We start from the raw sequence: 19,192 nt of genomic DNA, 5'->3' as shown, positions 1-19,192 counted from the left end.
AGCATTTAATACTGCACTTTTAAGCTTTTATTTTGATGGAAAAAGCAATAGAGCTTTTATTTTGATGGAAAACTTCAGCTTCAGTGAAAACAGTCTTTCAAAAAAGTCTCACTACAAATGTAGTGAAATGCTGTAATCATCTGCCTATAAAAATGTTAGAAATTATGCGAATGTGAAAATAAAGCATAACTGGTAGCTGTTGCGTTCCCAAATGCACGCTAAACTCACAGCACATGCAATAAACAAGTTCACTGTGAATTGAGCCCTTCTGAGGTGTGGAAAACACAGAATCAACAACTGATTGCCTGAAAGCACAGTGAAAACAGACTTGATGGAGGGTTTAATCATATTGTGCTTTCGGTTTTAACTCATTTAATAGATGAGTTGTTGACGTGATATGGCATTTTCACTGTCCCATATAAAATTTAATATTGTCATTTTGTCATTATCATTAATCATTAAACATTTCTTTGTCATTTATGGAACTGTTGTTACGAAAGCTGCAGTGTTATTTGTTTTTTTTTTTTTTTTTTTTTTTGAGCCAAATGTCAAATTGTCCTATGGTGTGACTGTCTCAAGCATGGTTCAATAAATTACAACTTTTATAAATTAAGAAGAAAAGCATAAAAATGTCAATAAATACTTATGGAATAATTGTACAAGTGTCTATTTTAGTAAATGGCAATAATTTTTTTTCATCCATGTATTTCTGAAAGTGTAGCAACTTGATAAATTTTGTCTCTGAAAACCATATCCTCTGGTGTGACACCATATCCTGACTTTTAATCAGCCAATTTCAGAAAAAAAATTAGTTAGTTGAAGGGCCCCATTCATGACCATGTTACTGAAACCCCCTGTCAAGCCCATGACGTGCACATGGTCAATTTTTCTCCCAGAATTGTTCAAATACACTTTTTTTGGAACCACTACAAAAGTGTTACATTTTGTTGTCCTTTGGTGTGACACCCCTAAATCATTTTTTAATAAAAATTGTATGTTAAACTACATAATCATAGAAAATTATGCAAATATGTCTTGCAAACCGCTAATGACAGGTAAGCTTGGAATAGCAAGGTCATTAATTGACACAAAAGGCTAAAACGTCCTATGGTGTGACACAAAATGGCTGTATTGTTACACCATAGGACAAAGATGTCACACCAGAAGACAAGGTCTCTTTAAAAATCATTTAAAATAATTAAATAAGATTAACATTTTTTATTCTTTTTTTTTTATTTTCAGTGTTCTTAAATGCAATAAATACATAAATCAAAATATTTTCTGATGTTTTTGCAGAAAGCTTGTACTGTTATAAAGTGTCATGAAAATAAATATAAATTGTGATACTTCGTTTTTGAAACAGAAAGAATTGAGGGAAAAAAATGAGTGGAAGAGAAACAACGTGGAAATATAAACAGAAAATTAACAGGGATCCACCAGAAGGGGGAAGATCCTAAGAGAATGATGCAGAAAGTAAATAGAATTAAAATCATGCCTTAAAATGAGTAGCTATATAGTTTTAAAAAATTCATTTACGTCCCAATGAATATAGTTTTAATCATATATCAATAATATTTAGCTGTATTATAAATATCAATCATATTTAGCTGTGCTGCACATGCAGCAGGGAGACTAGAAGAGTTTCATTAACATACTGATTGACTACGAGACTGAATTTTGATGATGAAAATGATTTTGTTTTGTTTTTTAAAAAACAAACAGAAACAAACATGTTGATATTGTTTGTATTAAAATTAAACTTTTTTCTCATTTGACATGTTCAAAATTAAATAGAGATACTTTAATAACTACCATTTCTGTCTTCTAGTGTGACATAATGTCCTATGGTGTGACACACATAAAAGAACCACAGATTTTTATCTCAAAATATATTAAAAAAAAAAAAAACAGTTGAGTATTGCCATGGGGGAGATAGAAATATCTGATTGAAGGTCTTACGGGTTTGAAACGACATGAGGGTGAGTAATTAATGACAGAATTTTCATTTTTGGGTAAACCATACCTTTATACTTACCCAGTGATAAGCTGTTGTGTTTCCAAAAGGTACCATTTTGACAGTGTAAGCCCTGCCCTTTTTAGGTCCCACATTTCATGCAATTTACATGCTTATACTATTTCTATGGTGGGTAATATTAGCCACACAGGTGCAAACTGCTAATCCACACATTCACGCTAGATGAGGCGCTGATGAGACACTGCGGCGAAACCGTCGAGTTCACTCATCACCTCTGCAGTCAGATTGGTGAGAGGGTTCGTTTACAGAGGCGTGGGGGAGACGGCATGTCACCGGGGGTTAAAACATCAAGAAAGTCTGACAGCAGTCAAAGAGCAAACGGAAGAAGGGTACATGAATGGTTGCCTGGCAACAGAATTAGGCAGTTTTCAGCTTTGGTTTCCAGTCAAAACTAGATGTGCTTTGCTTTCAGTGTCCATATAGAGATTGTCACCTGTCATTTAGCAAGCGAATGTGCATGAATGCATACCTGCCAGGGACATATCCACCATAGACACTGCAGGGGGACGTTTCCACCCCAGTTTTTAGATTAGTAGGTAAACGCTATTTCGTTCACAATGACCAGTACCTCAAATAGTACCTTTGGGCTATCCGCTATTGAAAATGTAAGTGTTTATAAGGTGGTGTAAATTGAAAATGTGTAGGGTTACGGCTGCGATTTTAGCACTGTGTATTGCAATCAGGCTGCGTATAATGAGTGTATGGTGTGAGAAGCCGTTTGAGTGAAAGATTTGTTGTTTTCATGAGACAAGCCAGTTAGAAAGATAGAGGGAGAAAAGATTGAGAGTAATTGCTCTGTAGAGAGATAAAAGAAGCCTGAATAGGGAGAAAGGAGAAAGACAGCAGTGATTTTGGAAGGATGCAATAAAAGAAACAATGCTGGCCTGGAAAAAAAACAAGCTGGAGAAAGAGAACATGTTAGAAAGAGGAGGAGAGAGATGAGAAAGGGCTTGCTACCAAGCGGTCAGTTTTACGCCTCAGGTGAAGCCTTGTCTTCATGCTGCTGTCAGATTGTGTGTGTACATTCACCCTGCACTGCAAGCGCTTTTCATTAGCTTCATTTTCCCATAACAAAGCAGCAGTTGCAATCTCCTCTTCACTATAGCCTCACTCTGTCAATAGCTGTCCAAAACCTAGCCAGCTGTCTACCTAGACAACATGTTAAGGCATTGTAGGTGCACTACAGGCATGATGGTTGTTCCAAAATGTAGGCAGCAATATTCTGCATGATTTTGGGCAAATTCAAAAAATTCTTCCCCCCAAAAAGCAATTTGAGAATGCATTGTGAAAATGCATTGAGAAGACATCTGAAAGCTGAATAAATAAGCTTTCCATTGATGTGTGGTTTGTTTGGATAGGACAATTTGGCAAAAAATACAATTTGAAAAGCTGGGAACTGAGGGTGCAAAAAAAAAAAAATCAAATCATTGAGAAAATCACCTTTAAAGTTGTCAAAATGAAGCTCTTAGCAATGCATATTAGTAATCAGAAATTAAGTTTTGATATATTTAAGGTAGGAAATATACAAAATATCTTCATGGAACATGATCTTTATTTAATATCCTAATGATTTTTGGCATAAAAGAAATATCGATAATTTTGACCCATACAATGTATATTTGGCTATTGCTACAAATATACCTGTGCTACTTAAGACTGGTTGTGTGGTATTGATAAAATGTTAAATACATTTGTAAATAAAGTGTGCTCTTTTAACAATATTCTTCATGCTTTTAATGCTTATTAGAGTATCATGTTGTTAGCTTAGCAACATGCTAATGCAAAGTCTCTCGTGCGCTTCATGTGAGGAGCTTTTTATGTGGTGTGTGTCTCACACGTTTATCTTATGTGGTTTTATTTCTGTTAGGATGATTCCTTAGGGCCCGTTCACATAAGACATATTCTAGCATTAAAAACAGCTAGACGGAGCATGACAGAATTGAACAGAAGGCACGTTTATAGCGGCAATAACACCCATACACCTTGGCTAATGGGTAGAGTACTTGACACCAAATACTTCTGGGAATTTGTTGTTCTGGCATTTTGCTAATTATTATGCATGCAGTTTTAATGAGCTGATATCATTTGAAAGACTACATGAAATGTTTGTATGTTTAAAATGTTTATTTGTCACACTGCAGGACCATTTAAAATAAAACCAATGAAGTCCCTGTGAAATCAAAATTGAAGTTTTTTGGCTTTTAGTAGGCTATGAATGTTAGATTTAAGGTTATCTATAAGCTAATGTGCTCCAAAACAATGACAGAATTTGCACTGAGAATATATAAGCATTCAAAACTTACAGTCTCTAACTTCAGTGCTTTAGCATCTCATCAAACTTCCTGTCCAATCAAATTGCTCTCTAGAATCCTATGCATCCCACCCACACTTTAAATAGACACTGAAACAGCAGATTGTTCACAGAATTTGTATTGTCTGTATGGTGAATGGCATGTAGTGCACTATATACAGTTGAGGTCAAAAATGAACATACACTTTGCAGAATCTGCAAAATGTTAATTATTTTACCAAAATAAGAGTGATCATACAAAATGCATGTTGTTTTTTATTTAGTACTGACCTGAATAAGATATTTCACATAAAGATGTTTACATTTAGTCCACAAGAGAAAATAATAGTCAAATTTATAAAAATTACCCCATTTAAAATTTTACATACGCTTGATTTTTAATACTGTGTTGTTATCTGAATGATCCACAGCTGTGTTTTTTTGATTAGTGATAGTTGTTCATGAGTCCCTTGTTTGTCCTGACAAGTTAAACTGCCTGCTGTTCTTCAGAAAAATCCTTCAGGTCTCAAATTCTTTGGTTTTTCAGCATTTTTGTGTATTTGAACCCTTTCCAGCAATGACTGTATGATTTTGAGATTTATCTTTTTATACTGAGGACAACTGAGGGACTAAATGAAAAAAATATATATAATATTTAAGCAAAATAAGAAAAATGTATACGTCTTCATTCTGTTCAAAAGTTTTCACCCCCAGCTCTTAATGCATTGTTTTTCCTTCTGGAGCATCAGTGAGTGTTTGAACCTTCTGTAATAGTTGCATAACTGAGTCCCTCAGTTGTCCTCAGTATGAAAAGATGGATCTCAAAATCATACAGTCGTTGTTGGAAAGGGTTCAAATACACAAAAATGCTGAAAAACCAAAGAATTTGTGGAACCTGGAGGATTTTTCTGAAGAAAAGCCATTCAGGTAACAACACAGTATTAAGAATCAAGTGTATGTAAACTTTTGAACGGGGTCATTTTTATAAATTCAACTACTATTTTCTCTTGTGGACTATATGTAAATGCATTTTATATGATCCCTCTTATTTTGGTAAAATAATTAACATTTTGCAGAACTTACAAGGTGTATGTAAACTTCTGATCTCAACTGTGGGAGATAGGCTTTCCATTGGGGCGAAGGAAGTTTGGTTTCGTGCTGTGTCACACGAACCGCGGCAGAATGCACAAAGTCTGCTCCGGTCCAGAAACACGATAGCAAGAAGTGGATCATATGCGCGAGTTGGCACAGACCACAAAACATATCGGACACATTTGAATTCTAAACAGAATGCCATATTTTATAGCGATATGGATGAGATTGAGTTTGTCATACGCTTTCAAATGCAGCATTACCGAGCTCAACAGCTCTGGCCCAAGCTGGCAAACAAAATGCTATTGTCTGTTTAAAAAAGGAGGTGGGACTGCTTGAAATGTCCTTCCTGTTTCGGTTGAAATTACGTCAACACATAAAATAACGCTGTGTCTTTCAAAGCATTTCAGTGGACCTTTAAACAGTTATAATAAACATACTTTTCCATATATTTTTGTATACATTTTATTTTAACCAGTATGCTTGTGCGTACGTAAATAAGCAGCGCTTAGGTTCAGCCGATTGGGCCATTGTTTTAAAACTGACATTGATTTACAGTGCTGCATGGTGTAAACTATTTTTAACTTGACATCTTAAAAATGACACGCTCGTGGTGTGAGACATGCTGTAACGGTTTACCGTAGATCAACAATTAGTGCAGACAAAACAGAAGAACATGTCCTGTGTGCACAGCCCCTCAGAAGACAGCTGCCAATGTAAGCAGCAGACAGCAAGCACCGTAGCACCGTAGCTTCTCTTTCTCTCCCTCATACTGTTTTTCTGTCAAGGCTGTACGGCAACTCCATATGTTCATTGCTTTCATGAAAATCTTTCCTTGTGCTGCTTAAACCTGCTAAAGTTAATCCTAACCTGCCTTTCATGCAAAGACCGTCTTTACAGAGCTCTACGCTCCCACGATGGAAAGCCTCGTCTGCTTTTATAGTGTGGGATGAAATGTGTTATGGCTCATATACTCGTTCGTACTCCTTTGAGAACAGTTAGAAGCCGTGAATAATCTCTAGAAATTGCTTCCATTGTGATTACAGCGCAGGAAGTGTAAAGCGTTCTGGTGGAGTTGAGTCTTCCTGCTTTGCTACCTGTATTTCAAATTAGCATATCATTTGGGTGAAATTAATTTATGTAGATTAGTCCTGGTTGATTGTTGGCTGTCTAATCAGATTGTGTGTGAGCGAATGTGAACGTGTGTGCGTTGGCCCCGGTTCCTCATACCAAGCCGGTGGTTTACGTGCTCTATGTCCCAGATTTGTCTCTCTGTGGTTTTTCAGCTCTTTGAAGCACATTTCTCTTTCGCTTCCCTGCAATTCCACACTCATTATAGGGGCTTATGAACATGCCCTGCTATTACATCTTGCTTTCAGTGTTGTCAACAGAGTTCAAAATTAATACTTGCCCAGCTGCAACTGCAAGAAAAATTCAGCTTTAATGATTTACCTACCATATATTATATATGTTAATGAAAACTAACACAAAATTACAGTTCATGACTGGAACATTTTCCTAATTCACCCACATTTCAGACACAATGTCTGGTTAATTGGTCTATTTTTGTTGGGTAGAAATCAGAATCAACCATCATGCATATCTGAGCAAAGCAGTGGGGTTTTTGTTCCTGAATGAACCAGGGCAGTTTTAAATGAATCATTTGAGGTAATGATTCATTGACTTACTCATAAAGGAAGTTGCTTGTTTGGTTCCTAAATAATTTGTGTTTATGAGCAAATCAGTTAAGTGAATGATTCACTGACTGCAGTGGCGGTTCTACACTGAATTGCTCCCCGGGCGAGACTCCCTCCCAGTGGCGCCACAAAAAAAAAAAAACAAGACAAAACTTCACATTTTGTACACACCACACGTTTTATTGTAGTAATACTACGTCATCCCGTAACAGACCAATTTTTGCAAAAAAAAAAATAAACTGCTCATAACTTAAATAAATATACTGTGTACAAACAAATATTATTTAAGAAAAAACATTTTAAGGTGGGGCTGAGTGGGGGTTCAGCTCCAGGCATTTCTATCAGACAACATAGTCGCACATTACTCAAAGAACATAGCAGTGGAACATAACACATAGGCATATTCAGAAATGATCAAAATTGTTAAAATTACATTAAATTGCAGTTGTCTTGTAGCCTATCCATACCCCCTTCACACACACACACACACACACACACACACACACAGAGAGAGAGAGAGAGAGAGAGAGAGATGCAAAAACCCACCTGAAGGCTTATGCAGGGTAGGAGTAGAGGCAAAGATGTCTTCATCCTCAATATTAGATGTTTGTGGAGACATATGACTTGCTGAGGACACAGATGGTAGCTCATCCTGAAGAGCAGAGATCATTCCAGCAGAGTCCTGTGTAGTGGGGGAGGTAGGTGCCTCATCCTCATGGCAGAGGATGCTCCAAAATATTTTAGAAGTGCCCCTGAAACAGGACGCAGTTGAAATTGACATCAAAAGACTGTTGGCTACAATATTACTCTTAAAAATTGCAAATTTAAATAAACATGCCCTAAGATGCTAAATGTCTGTCATTAGACACTTTATTAATCTAATATAATCTAATCTAAGGGAGGAACAGTTAGCTCCTTGGTTAATTTACTGCCTCAAATTATATGCTTTGTCACGTAACAGAGTTATAGCAAATGGAAAATGTTTGTCTTTTAAACTATCTACACATATGTAAATTACACTGGCTATTTACAGTATACTGTAAATATATTGTAAATATATTGGCTGTAGCCAACATTAACATAAACAATGGAAATAAATAACTGTACTTGCAACAGTTTTGTTGCAAAGCATAATTTTGTGGTTAAATTTAATTAGATCTCATGTTGTATACACTGCTGAAAAAACAATAGAACCCTGCCCAAAAATAATAGAAAATGTAATGGATTTAATGGTTATAATGGGAATTGTATTGGTTTTAATGGTAAGTATAACAGTGTCTGCTGGTATATGATGGATTCTATTGGTGGGTGGGATGGTAAATCCTATTGGAAAAGTGTCCAAAACACACTACAATAAGGAATTTTGTAATAGTTTCACTGGAAAAAGGTAATGGTTCATAATGCTATTTAATAGAAACCATTAGAATTTCTGTGATGGTTTGTATATTAGGCTTTTATTGTTTTTTTAGCAAGCTAAGCATAGCAAGCATCATAAGCAAGAAGGCTAACAAACCTAAGAGTTAACGTTATACCACTAATTAACATAATGACATGAATACCTTAATCATACAGAGAGAACATTGTTGCATACCTTTATCTTTTGCCCGTTTCTCCTCATCTTCTTTTCTTTTTTTCCTAAATTGGGCACCTGACAGCTTTGGCCTTTTTCTCTCCATCGCTGTGTTTACTTTGTAATCGACAATCAACAGATTTCCCATCCCCCAACGCTGTCACTCACGACCAGAAGTCAAGACTACTATTGGCAACTTATTGGTCTGTGTTTATAATTTTTTTTCTCTTTTTTTTTTTTCAAAGTAATATTTTGAATGAAATGTGCGTTATTTGTAATAAAGTCAGGTGTCACTGACATAGTTTAGCCCACCTCCTTGTCCGCTTCATTTGGGAGAGGTGAACTGTACTCTGTGCCGCATAAGCTATTCAATAACTTAGTCATAAAGGCAGGTGCTTGTTTAGTTCCTGAATGAATCTGTTTATTAACAAATCAATTAAGATAATGATTCACTGACTCACTCATAAAGACAGACATCTGTTTCATTCCAGAATAAGCCAGTGTTGGTAAATGAGTCACCTGAATCAGTTATTCAATAACTTAGTCATAAAGGCAGTAGCTTGATTTATTCCTGAATGAATCTGTGTTTTTGAACAAATCAATAAAGTGAATGATTCAGTGACTCACTCATAAAGAAAGACACTTGTTTCATTCCAGAATAAGCCAGTGTTGGAAAATAAGTCACTTGAATAAGCTATTCAATAACTTAGTCATAAAGGCAGGTGCTTGTTTAGTTCCTGAATGAATCTGTTTATTAACAAATCAATTAAGATAATGATTCACTGACTCACTCATAAAGACAGACATCTGTTTCATTCCAGAATAAGCCAGTGTTGGTAAATGAGTCACCTGAATCAGTTATTCAATAACTTAGTCATAAAGGCAGTAGCTTGATTTATTCCTGAATGAATCTGTGTTTTTGAACAAATCAATAAAGTGAATGATTCAGTGACTCACTCATAAAGAAAGACACTTGTTTCATTCCAGAATAAGCCAGTGTTGGAAAATAAGTCACTTGAATAAGCTATTCAATAACTTAGTCATAAAGGCAGGTGCTTGTTTAGTTCCTGAATGAATCTGTTTATTAACAAATCAATTAAGATAAGGATTCACTGACTCACTCATAAAAACAGACACCTGTTTCATTCCAGCAAAAGCCAGTGTTGGTAAATGAGTCACTTGAATCAGTTATTCAATAAAGGCAGTCACTTGTTTTGGTTCTGAATGAATCTGTTTTTGAACAAATCAGTTAAGTGAATAATTCACTGACTCACTCATAAAGACAGACACCTGTTCCATTCCAGAATATGCCAGTGTTGGTAAATGAGTCACTTGAATCAGTTACTCAGTAACTTGGTTGTAAAGGCAGTCGATTGTTTAGTTCCTAAATTAATCTGATTATGAACAAATCAATTATGTGAATGATTCAGTGACTCGCTCAGAAAGACAGACACTTTTTTCATCCCGAAATAAGCCAGTGTTGGTAAATGAGTCACCTGAATCAGTTATTCAATAACTTAGTCAAAAAGGCAGTTGCTTGATTTATTCCTGAATGAATTTGTGTTTTTGAACAAATCAATTAAGTGAATGATTCAGTGTCTCACTCATAAAGACAGATGACTGTTTCATTCCAGAATAAACCAGAGTTGGTAAATGAATCACTTGAATCAGTTATTCAGTAAATTAGTCATAAAGGCAGTCACTTATTTAGTTCCTGAATGAATCTGTGTTGTTTAACAAATCAGTTAAGTGAATGATTCACCAACTCACTCATAAACACAGACACTCGTTTAACTCGAAAAAGCAAGTTTTGGTAAATGAGTCACTTGAATCAGTTATTCAATAATTTAATCAGTGTTTTTAAATGAATTGATTAAGTAAAGATTCATTGACTCACTCAAGAAGACAGTCACTTTTTTAATTCCAGAATAAATCAGAGTTGTTAAATGAGTCAGCTGAGCTAATGATTCAGTGACTAAATCATATAGATAGTTGGTAACACTTGGTTGTGCCTAAACAAATTTGTGTTAAATGAGTCAGTTGAGTCAATCATTCAATAACAGTGTTTTTAAACAAATTAAGTAAAAGATACACTGATTCAGTCATAAAGACAATCTTCCTGAATGAATTAGTGTTGTTGAATGAATCAGTTGAGTTAATCATTCAGTAAAAGACATTTGTTTCTTTTATTCCTGAATGAAACAATGTTGTTGAATGAATTCATTGAGTGAATGATTTAATGGCTCACTCATCAAGCCAGTCCCTTATATCGTTCCTGTTATTGAATGAATCAGTTGAGTCAATCATTCAGTAACACACTCATAAAGACAGTCACTTGATTCATTTCTGAATGAGTTTTGTTGAATGAATTGGTTGAGTCAATTGCCACTGTCTGCCAAAACAAAAAAATTCCACCACTAATGTACAGTTTCAATTCAAAGTGTGCATCTCAATTGCTGTACATATGCTGCTACAAGTAAAATGGGACTTTTGTCATCAAAAACAGCATCAATAAATACACAATACCCATTGACTGAAACAACAGCTATCATTCATCTTGTCCTCCCCCATCTACACCAACCGTGGTGCTTGTTGGCGCGTCTGAGTCAGAAAGCAGCTAGGCGGAAAGGGAATATTGATGGGGACGGCTGGGCAGTGCTTGCACCTTGATGCAGATATTAAGAAGATCTGTAGGCTGAGTAAGGGAAGGCACCCTGCTGCGAGTGACTCATTTGGTCGGTCGTGGTAGACTAACTGTGAATCTCGAAGAGGAGATCAGCTGTTCAGAGATTTCAAAAGGGCCGTCTGTCCGCAAGTGCCGTTTCTGATCTGTTCCTTTCCGCCCTTCTGCTTCTCTCCTCGCCCCATGCCTCTTTTTCTCAATCTCCATCAGTTTCTTTTCTTCTACTTTTTTCCTTTTCCTTCTTCCCCCATTCCTCTCATCCTTCAGGACCCTCTCTCACACTCATCTCACACCCCTAAACAATCACTCTCCACCCTCTGTTTTCACACTCACCCGTTCCTCCTCTGATAATGCTTTTCTCTTTCTCTCAATCTGCAGGTGGAAGAATGGCCCTCTCGTTTATTCTATCGCTTCTCCTCGGGTCGTTTTCCCTCGCCGTGGCCTCACGTAATACGACTGCAGGTAATGGAGAGAGCTGAAGTCTGTATGTGCATGCTCTTTTTTAATATGTGGATTTGTGTATTTTTTTAATTAATGCTTGTTTCATGTGCATTTCTAGCTCATGTGAATCTAGCCTAATTGCATTCCAGGGGAAAATGACTATCAAAAGCGCATAAAAATTGCTCCAAAATCAACTTTCGGGGGGCCACCTTGGTTAAAACTACATTCTGTGGGGACGGGGGGGCTTCACTTCAACCCACGGCTAAAAAAACCCAGTTGCAGCAGTATAAAAGTAGCCTAATCTGTGGGAAAACCACAGACTTGCCAACATGTTTGCTTTGCACTGGCTGATATGGCTGTTTTGTACTTATACTGACACCTAGTGGGGTGGATGTATCATGTAAAGCATATGTTTTGGGTTACAAGTGTCACTGTTTGACACGATTTGCAGTCAGCTATTGTTTTATACAGTTATTTAGTTTGATCATGTGGTTTTGAAAATGGCCTCCATAAAGTAAAATAAATTTTTTTTTATTACACTACTGATATGAATTCAGTGTTATTTTAGCATTATTTTTATATTATATATTGGTTACAGTGTCAGAAATTAACTGCTCCATTAAGGGGCAATATTTGTCTCCTGGAATTTATTTCAAGGGGTATTTTCATTTTATTTGTGAGTGCAATTTTTATAATCACATTATTAGTATAATCATCATACTATGTTGTCTTTAATGTCAAATACTTTACCTAATTTCTTTATTCAATATTTTAAGACTGTTTAAAATTGTTTAAAATTTAAAATCTAAATTATACATGTAGGAGCTCATAGGACTGCAATATTTTGACAAAAATTATTATCGTAGATTATATTATTCCTCTATATATTGTAATAATGATTATTAACATAGATATAGAAAACAATATAAAACATTTCTGTTTCTTTTGGGCACGTCACATTGTGGCTTCACAGACAAACATGTCAAATATGACGTTAGCCAAGTCTAGCACAATTTATGCAAAAAATCCCATTTCAACACTGAAACTATGAAATTAATCTTTTGTTTACATCGTATCTGCACTGTGTTGTTTATGATGAGGGAATTCACCAATATGTGCACTCAACAATAGCTCCAGTGTTTTCAGCGCTGACTAATCTAAGTGCCTCTGATTGGCCAATGCATTCCTAAGAACAACAGAAACGCGTTTGATTGGCTATAAGGCTCATAAGGCTGCATAAAAAAAAAAAAAAAAAAACGTATTTGGTGAGAGCTAATTTAATCCAATTCCATGAATCGAATTCATTGTCATTTCATTTTAATCGTGACAGTCGTAATACATTGCTTAATTGTGCAGGGGCATTTTTTGCCCCTTTGTCTTGAATTTATAGGGCATGTTAGTTAGTTTCGTGGCATTTTTGCCTCAAGCCCATGTTAATTTCCAACCCTGATTAGTTATATGATGTAGTATCTGTTAATATTTTGAATTTGCTTCTTCATAAAAAAGTTTCCGTTTTCTTTATATTTCTATCCACCTTTTATCTAACAAGCCTACAGCATTTTACATTATTGAAGACACTTTCAGTCTGGGGAATTTCTCATTTAAAAAAGACTGAAACAAATTATTTAAAATCATAAAGTTGTGCTACATATAGTTCTTATCCGTCAGTTTGACTGAATAAGCTGGTCATTTTCCTTCCTGTTCTATTTTTCAGACGTCAGGAGAGTAATGTAACGCTTGGTATTTTAACAGTTCTTTTCATTCTTTTCCTCCTTTTTTCTTTTGTATTCCACTGTAACAGCATGAAAAAAAGATAACATATACTGCACGTTTGTGGTCTGCCTCATGATTTAATTAGCGATATAAACCATGAATAATTGATTGGAGTGCACTAAGAATCTCTTGTTTTTCTCTCAAAATCCTCAAATCTCCTTCCAGGTTTGTTTTCTCACTGATACTTTCAAACATGATTGTTACGTAATATAGACATATGTTACTACAGTGAAACTGAACAAGTGTGTGATATTGCTGTGGAAACAATCAAGTTTTTTTTGGTTTTATTCATGGTATGTTATAGTTAATGGTTTTACACTTTACGATTTCTTTTTAATGATCAATGTTTGAACACAGTTTTTAAAAATGCTTATTAGTGCGTTCAGTGAGCGAACCTTTCGCTGATTGTTTACAGTTTAATGAAAGTCACACCCATATTTTTCGGTTCTTTTTTCTTGTTTTAGTCATTTTACTTTAAGCCAAATCGGCTGTGCTGATCACTCTGCTGTGGTGACCCCTGATAAAGGGAGCAAGCTAAAGAAGAGAGAGAGAGAGAGAGAGAGAGAGAGAGAGAGAGTCATTTTACTTTAAGTTTGTTTTTAAGTTTACTTTAATTTTATATTTAATTTTATGTTGACCTTATTTCAGTTACTGAAAACAACTTGGTTTTAGTTTTAGGTTTAAACTGAAAACTCGTGAGACTGATTCTTTTTGACCAATTTATTCAAAAGAACCAGCAGGTTATTTGTTGTCACATGCAGCCTACAAGGACAATAAATAGCAAGATGTATTGTCTATTTACAGTTTTTGAATGATTGTATTGCAGGCAGTTTTTCTCTGATTCACGTTCACAAACTGCAAACTCAGCCAAAATATAATTTCACTATTGATTCACAATAGATGCAACATTCACTATGACAGTATCTTATTTCAGTGCAGTTTCCAGTATTTTTATAATACAAGAACAGTTTCGGATAAGTGCTATATAACATTTATTAATAGATTCAGTTAAAATGAGCTTTTATTTTTATATTTCCAATTACCATTTTAAGGTTTTAGTCATTTTATGCTTTAGACATTTTTATTAGTTTTTGTTTTATTTTATTTTTTATTTTTTTCCGGCCTGTCAGTAACACAGATAACACATGACAGTGTGTAGCTATGCTATCATCATTCACAGCTTTTTTTTATTTTATTTTTTTTTATTTAATTAATTAATTTATTTATTTAATTTTATATAGTTGTATTTATTTTATAGTTTTTGTTTTACTTCTATTTAGCTTCAATTTATTTTATATTTCAATTTTAGTAAAACAATTGTAGTTTTCATCTATTTACATAAAATGTTGATACAGTTGAGGTCAAAAGTTTACATACACCTTGCAGAATCTGTAAAATGTTAATTATTTCACCAAAATAAGAGGGATACATGCATACAAAATGCATGTTATTTTTTATTTAAACTGACCTACAAAGATGGCAAAAGTACACACATCCTTCACTCAAAGAAAAAAGTAGAAGTAATGACTACACTTTTTTACTTAAGTTAAAGTAAAAAAGTATGGGCTCAGACACGTACTTGAGTAAAAGGTACCCATTACTACTACCTGTTTTAGTGTCACACAAGTAACTGGACCTCATATCATATTGACACATTAATACAAAATAACTTACATTTAAATTTGTTAGCTAATGAATGTATCAAGACTAAACAACCACCATGTAGAACAGGGCTGGACTGGGACAAAATTTCAGGCTGGGAAGTCTCACACTCATCCAGGCCATCCCATACACCCACAACAAACTCTGAAACCATGGACAACCCTATTTTTTTGTATAGCCATCACATTTAAATAAATGTTTAAAACCTTCTCTTCATTTTCCATGATATCTCTCTGCATCTCACTTTGTGTGTTTGCTTTTTTCACATATTTTCTTGTACCTGTCACTTTTTCCATCAGCCATCTACTGTGATGAGCAGAACTGAGCCGAATCGCGTGAGCTAAATCGCGTTGCCACTAAAGACTAACTGATCCATGATTGATTAGAGATTTGTTATTGAATGGTGATCCACCAAATGCTGCTAAAGTAACGAGCCTAGTTTGAAAATGTAAGAAGTAGAAAGTACAGATATTTGTGTAAACATGTAAGGAGTAAAAGTAAAAAGTAGTCAGAAAAATAAATAGTGAAGGAAAATACCGATACCAGAAAAATCTACTGAAGTACAGTAACAAAGTATTTGTACTTCATTACCTCCCATCTCTGCTGACCTAAACAAGATATTTCACATAAATATGAAAATAATAGTTTTCATATAAAAATTACCCTGTTCAAAACTACTCACTGATGCTCTTGAAGGAAAAATGATGCATTACTAGCTTGGGGTGAAAACTTATTGAATTTAAAGATCACGGTAAATGTAACTTATTTTAACACGTAAGCATCGTCTGTAGCTTCTGAAGGGCAATACTAAATGAGAAAAATACAAAATTTAGACAAAATAAAAAAAAATCCACACATCTTCATTCTTTTCAAAAGTTTTCACCCCCAGCTTTTAATGCATCTTTTTCCTTCTGAAGCATCAGTGAGTGTGTGTAATAGTTGCATATGAGTCCCTCAGTTGTCCTCAGCGTGAAAAGATGAATCTCAAAATTATACAGTCATTGTTGGAAAGGGTTCAAATACACAAAAATGCTGAAAAAAAAAAACAAAACTAAGAATCTGTTTAACTGTTCAGGACAAACAAGGGACTCACGAACAACTATCACTAAACAAAAAAACACAGCTGTGGATCATTAAGGTAACAACACAGTGTTAAGAATCAAGTGGGGTCATTTTTATGAACTCAGCTATTATTTTCTCTTGTGGACTATAAAAGACTATGTCTTTTATGTGAAATAGCTTATTCATGTCAGTACTAAATAAAAAATAACATGCATTTTGTTAGATCCCTCTTATTTTGGTAAAATAGCATTTTCAGATTCTCAACTTTTGACCTCAACTGTATTCACACTGCTCTGGATAAGAGCATGTTCTTGGTCCCCAACTTGAATTATGTGTGTGAGCATTTCAAAGGATTTGTGTGTCAGTTCTCTTTGTTTTGATTTGTTTGTGTTTGCTAGGCAGTGTGTTGATATTCCGGATGTGTAAAAAGGTCTTATTCACTGGTCACATCAGTCAGCATCTAGAATTGAATTTTTTCTCACGTCTCCTCCATCCAGCTCTAATTGCATCCTTCCTATCTCAGATATTACAAGCTTAGCTAGTCTGCTTTGCCTGAGCTGAACGACTAATGAAACACAATATCAACACTATTAGATGTCTGACAGCTATAATAAGTACATAAATCCTCACGTATATAATCCTCCCATGCATAATTGTCCTGTTCTATGGCCTGTTGAACAGGAATAAGAGCCTGTGGAATATCCCTCGTCACAGTGAATCTCCCGGTCTGTCATTATAAAGTCAGGCACGCATACACTGCAAAGTTTTGGGAGTGATAACCGAATAAAGCAATAGCTATTGCCAGTGTTATATGTCTAGTGGTAGTAAACAAAAAACATGAAAGCCAACAATTTATTCTAATTGGTAATAACTGTTTTTGATGACAATGATACGATAGAGGCATATTAACATCAAGCAGTTTTTTAGTCTACTGTTTATGCACCTAAATCACTAATTTCACAGATTTCATGACACTTCAGTTGTTACTTTAGGAGAAAATTCAGTTGTATAATACAGTTGTAAGCAAACTCAGTGTGTACAGTGTAATTACACAAATAAGTACTGATTAAAACTACATGTACTTACTCTAGAATTAGGGTTAGTTCCTTCTAATTATGCATAATTACTGACTTCGCTACATATGGTAAGTACATGTAATGTGTAACAAGGACACTGTTACATCCTTGGACATTTATGGTATAAAATGTGCCATCTCTCTGTTGCTAGAATAAACTGTTACCAAATATTAATGTTTGTCAGTAATTGTTTAAAAATGTTATTTAATACAAATGAGTGTGATATTATGTTGCAATATTCAAATAAAGGTTTAACAATAAACATGTTGCCACACTCAAATAAAGAATCTAAAATGCAGGCTAAGTGTCCCTAATTAAACAAGTATATGTTTAGCTAATTGTCTGCCTTTTGTATGTGTGCTCATAAACAATTAGTAGATATGCATATGAACAGCGTCTTAATTAACAGAATAGAATTATCATGGCTGATAGTAAGACATGTAAACGTAATAGAAAACCAAACTGGATGCAAGAACAGCTGTTACTTCTTGCCTAACTGGTTAATTAAAACAAGGATATCATCAAAGGAAAAGTTGGAGTTGCGATAACCTCCAAAACCAAACAAATGCATGGAAAAAAGTGTGCAAATAAATGCAGCGTTTTTAAAATATTTATGTTCTAAGGCAGATTGCCGGCAACAGCCATTTTAGCCCTGCTGAAATAAACAATAGAAACCATCAGAATGTGTAATGGTTTTACTGGTTAAAATGGGAATTGTACTGGTTTTAATGGTAACTGTAATTGTACCTGTTGGTCACTGCTGGTAATTTGTCACCTTGGAACATGTCCCAAAACGCACTACAGGAAGCCATTTTTAATGGTTTTAATGGTTAAAAGTTGGTGGTTTGTAATGTTTGCAATTTTTTTCTTGTGGAAACTATTAGAATTTTTGTAATCGTAGTTTGTATTGTTTTTTGTTTTGTTTTTTCAGCAGGGAGGATATTTTGTGATTTGGTCTTAGTGACTCAGGAGTCCTCTTCAATACTCCTAAGAAGCTATTTTTAGTGTTAAAATGCTTTATGAAATACTCTTAGAGCAAAAATGTAGGCGTCCTAAATTTAGGGTTGACGCCCATTATTTTTATGATTTCTCCTAAATGGGCAAGTTATGAGCTACTTTTAGCCTTATGATGTTTTGTGAATACGGGCCCAGATGTAAATCTCTGATTTTTTTTTTTTAAAGGGGTCATCGGATGGCCATTTTCCATAAGTCGATATGATTCTTTAGGGTCTTAATAAAAAGTCTATAATATACTTTGGTCAAAAATTTTCAGTGGTAGTGTAAAACAACACCCTTTTTACCTTGCCAAAATGAGCTCTGCAAAAATCATCTCATTCTGGTCGAGGCTGCTTTAAATGCAAATGAGCTCTGCTCGCGCCGCCCCCTCTCTTCTCTCTGTGGAGTGACGAGTCTGTTTACTTTAGTGCATTTAGCAGCGTTTAGCCGCTAAACTTGCTAACTAGTACATTATTAGGAAAAGTGATCTTAAAGATTCATAAAAAACCCTTATACACACTTCTGCTGTAAGTGAAGCTGGATCACAAATAATTTGCGCGAACATAGATGGATATATGTAGATCGGGAGGCGCATTAAATTCACAAACAAACTTAATCTACTGCATCTTCAGCGGCTCAGATGTCGAGAGTAAAAGACGACCACTATGTTCATTATTACAAGAGGATATTATTTTTACAGATTAATTAAAAACCACTGCATGGATTTTTATCATTATAGGGTAGATTTGTACATACACTGCCAACACACATTAATGTTCAAACAACATGTAAAAGTGAACTTAGCATCCGATGAC

General features: G+C 34.9%; 1 protein-coding gene across 3 annotated transcripts in view; it reads left to right on the top strand.

Moving 5' to 3' along the window:
* The window catches only part of gabbr1b (gamma-aminobutyric acid (GABA) B receptor, 1b), a 180,222-nt gene that overhangs the window by 37,824 nt on the left and 123,206 nt on the right, over positions 1–19,192 (top strand). For all 3 annotated transcript variants that reach the window (XM_051136851.1, XM_051136850.1, XM_051136848.1), the window contains exon 2: positions 11,746–11,829. In XM_051136851.1, the coding sequence (XP_050992808.1) occupies positions 11,754–11,829 (76 nt within the window). In that variant the 5' untranslated portion in view covers positions 11,746–11,753. The remainder of the gene's footprint in view (positions 1–11,745; positions 11,830–19,192) is intronic.

The sequence above is a fragment of the Labeo rohita genome, chromosome 19, assembly GCF_022985175.1.
Source record: "Labeo rohita strain BAU-BD-2019 chromosome 19, IGBB_LRoh.1.0, whole genome shotgun sequence".
Classification (NCBI taxonomy): Eukaryota; Metazoa; Chordata; class Actinopteri; order Cypriniformes; family Cyprinidae; genus Labeo; species Labeo rohita.
The sequence above is the reverse complement of the archived record's forward strand: the minus strand, read 5'-3'. Positions and strand labels throughout refer to the sequence as shown.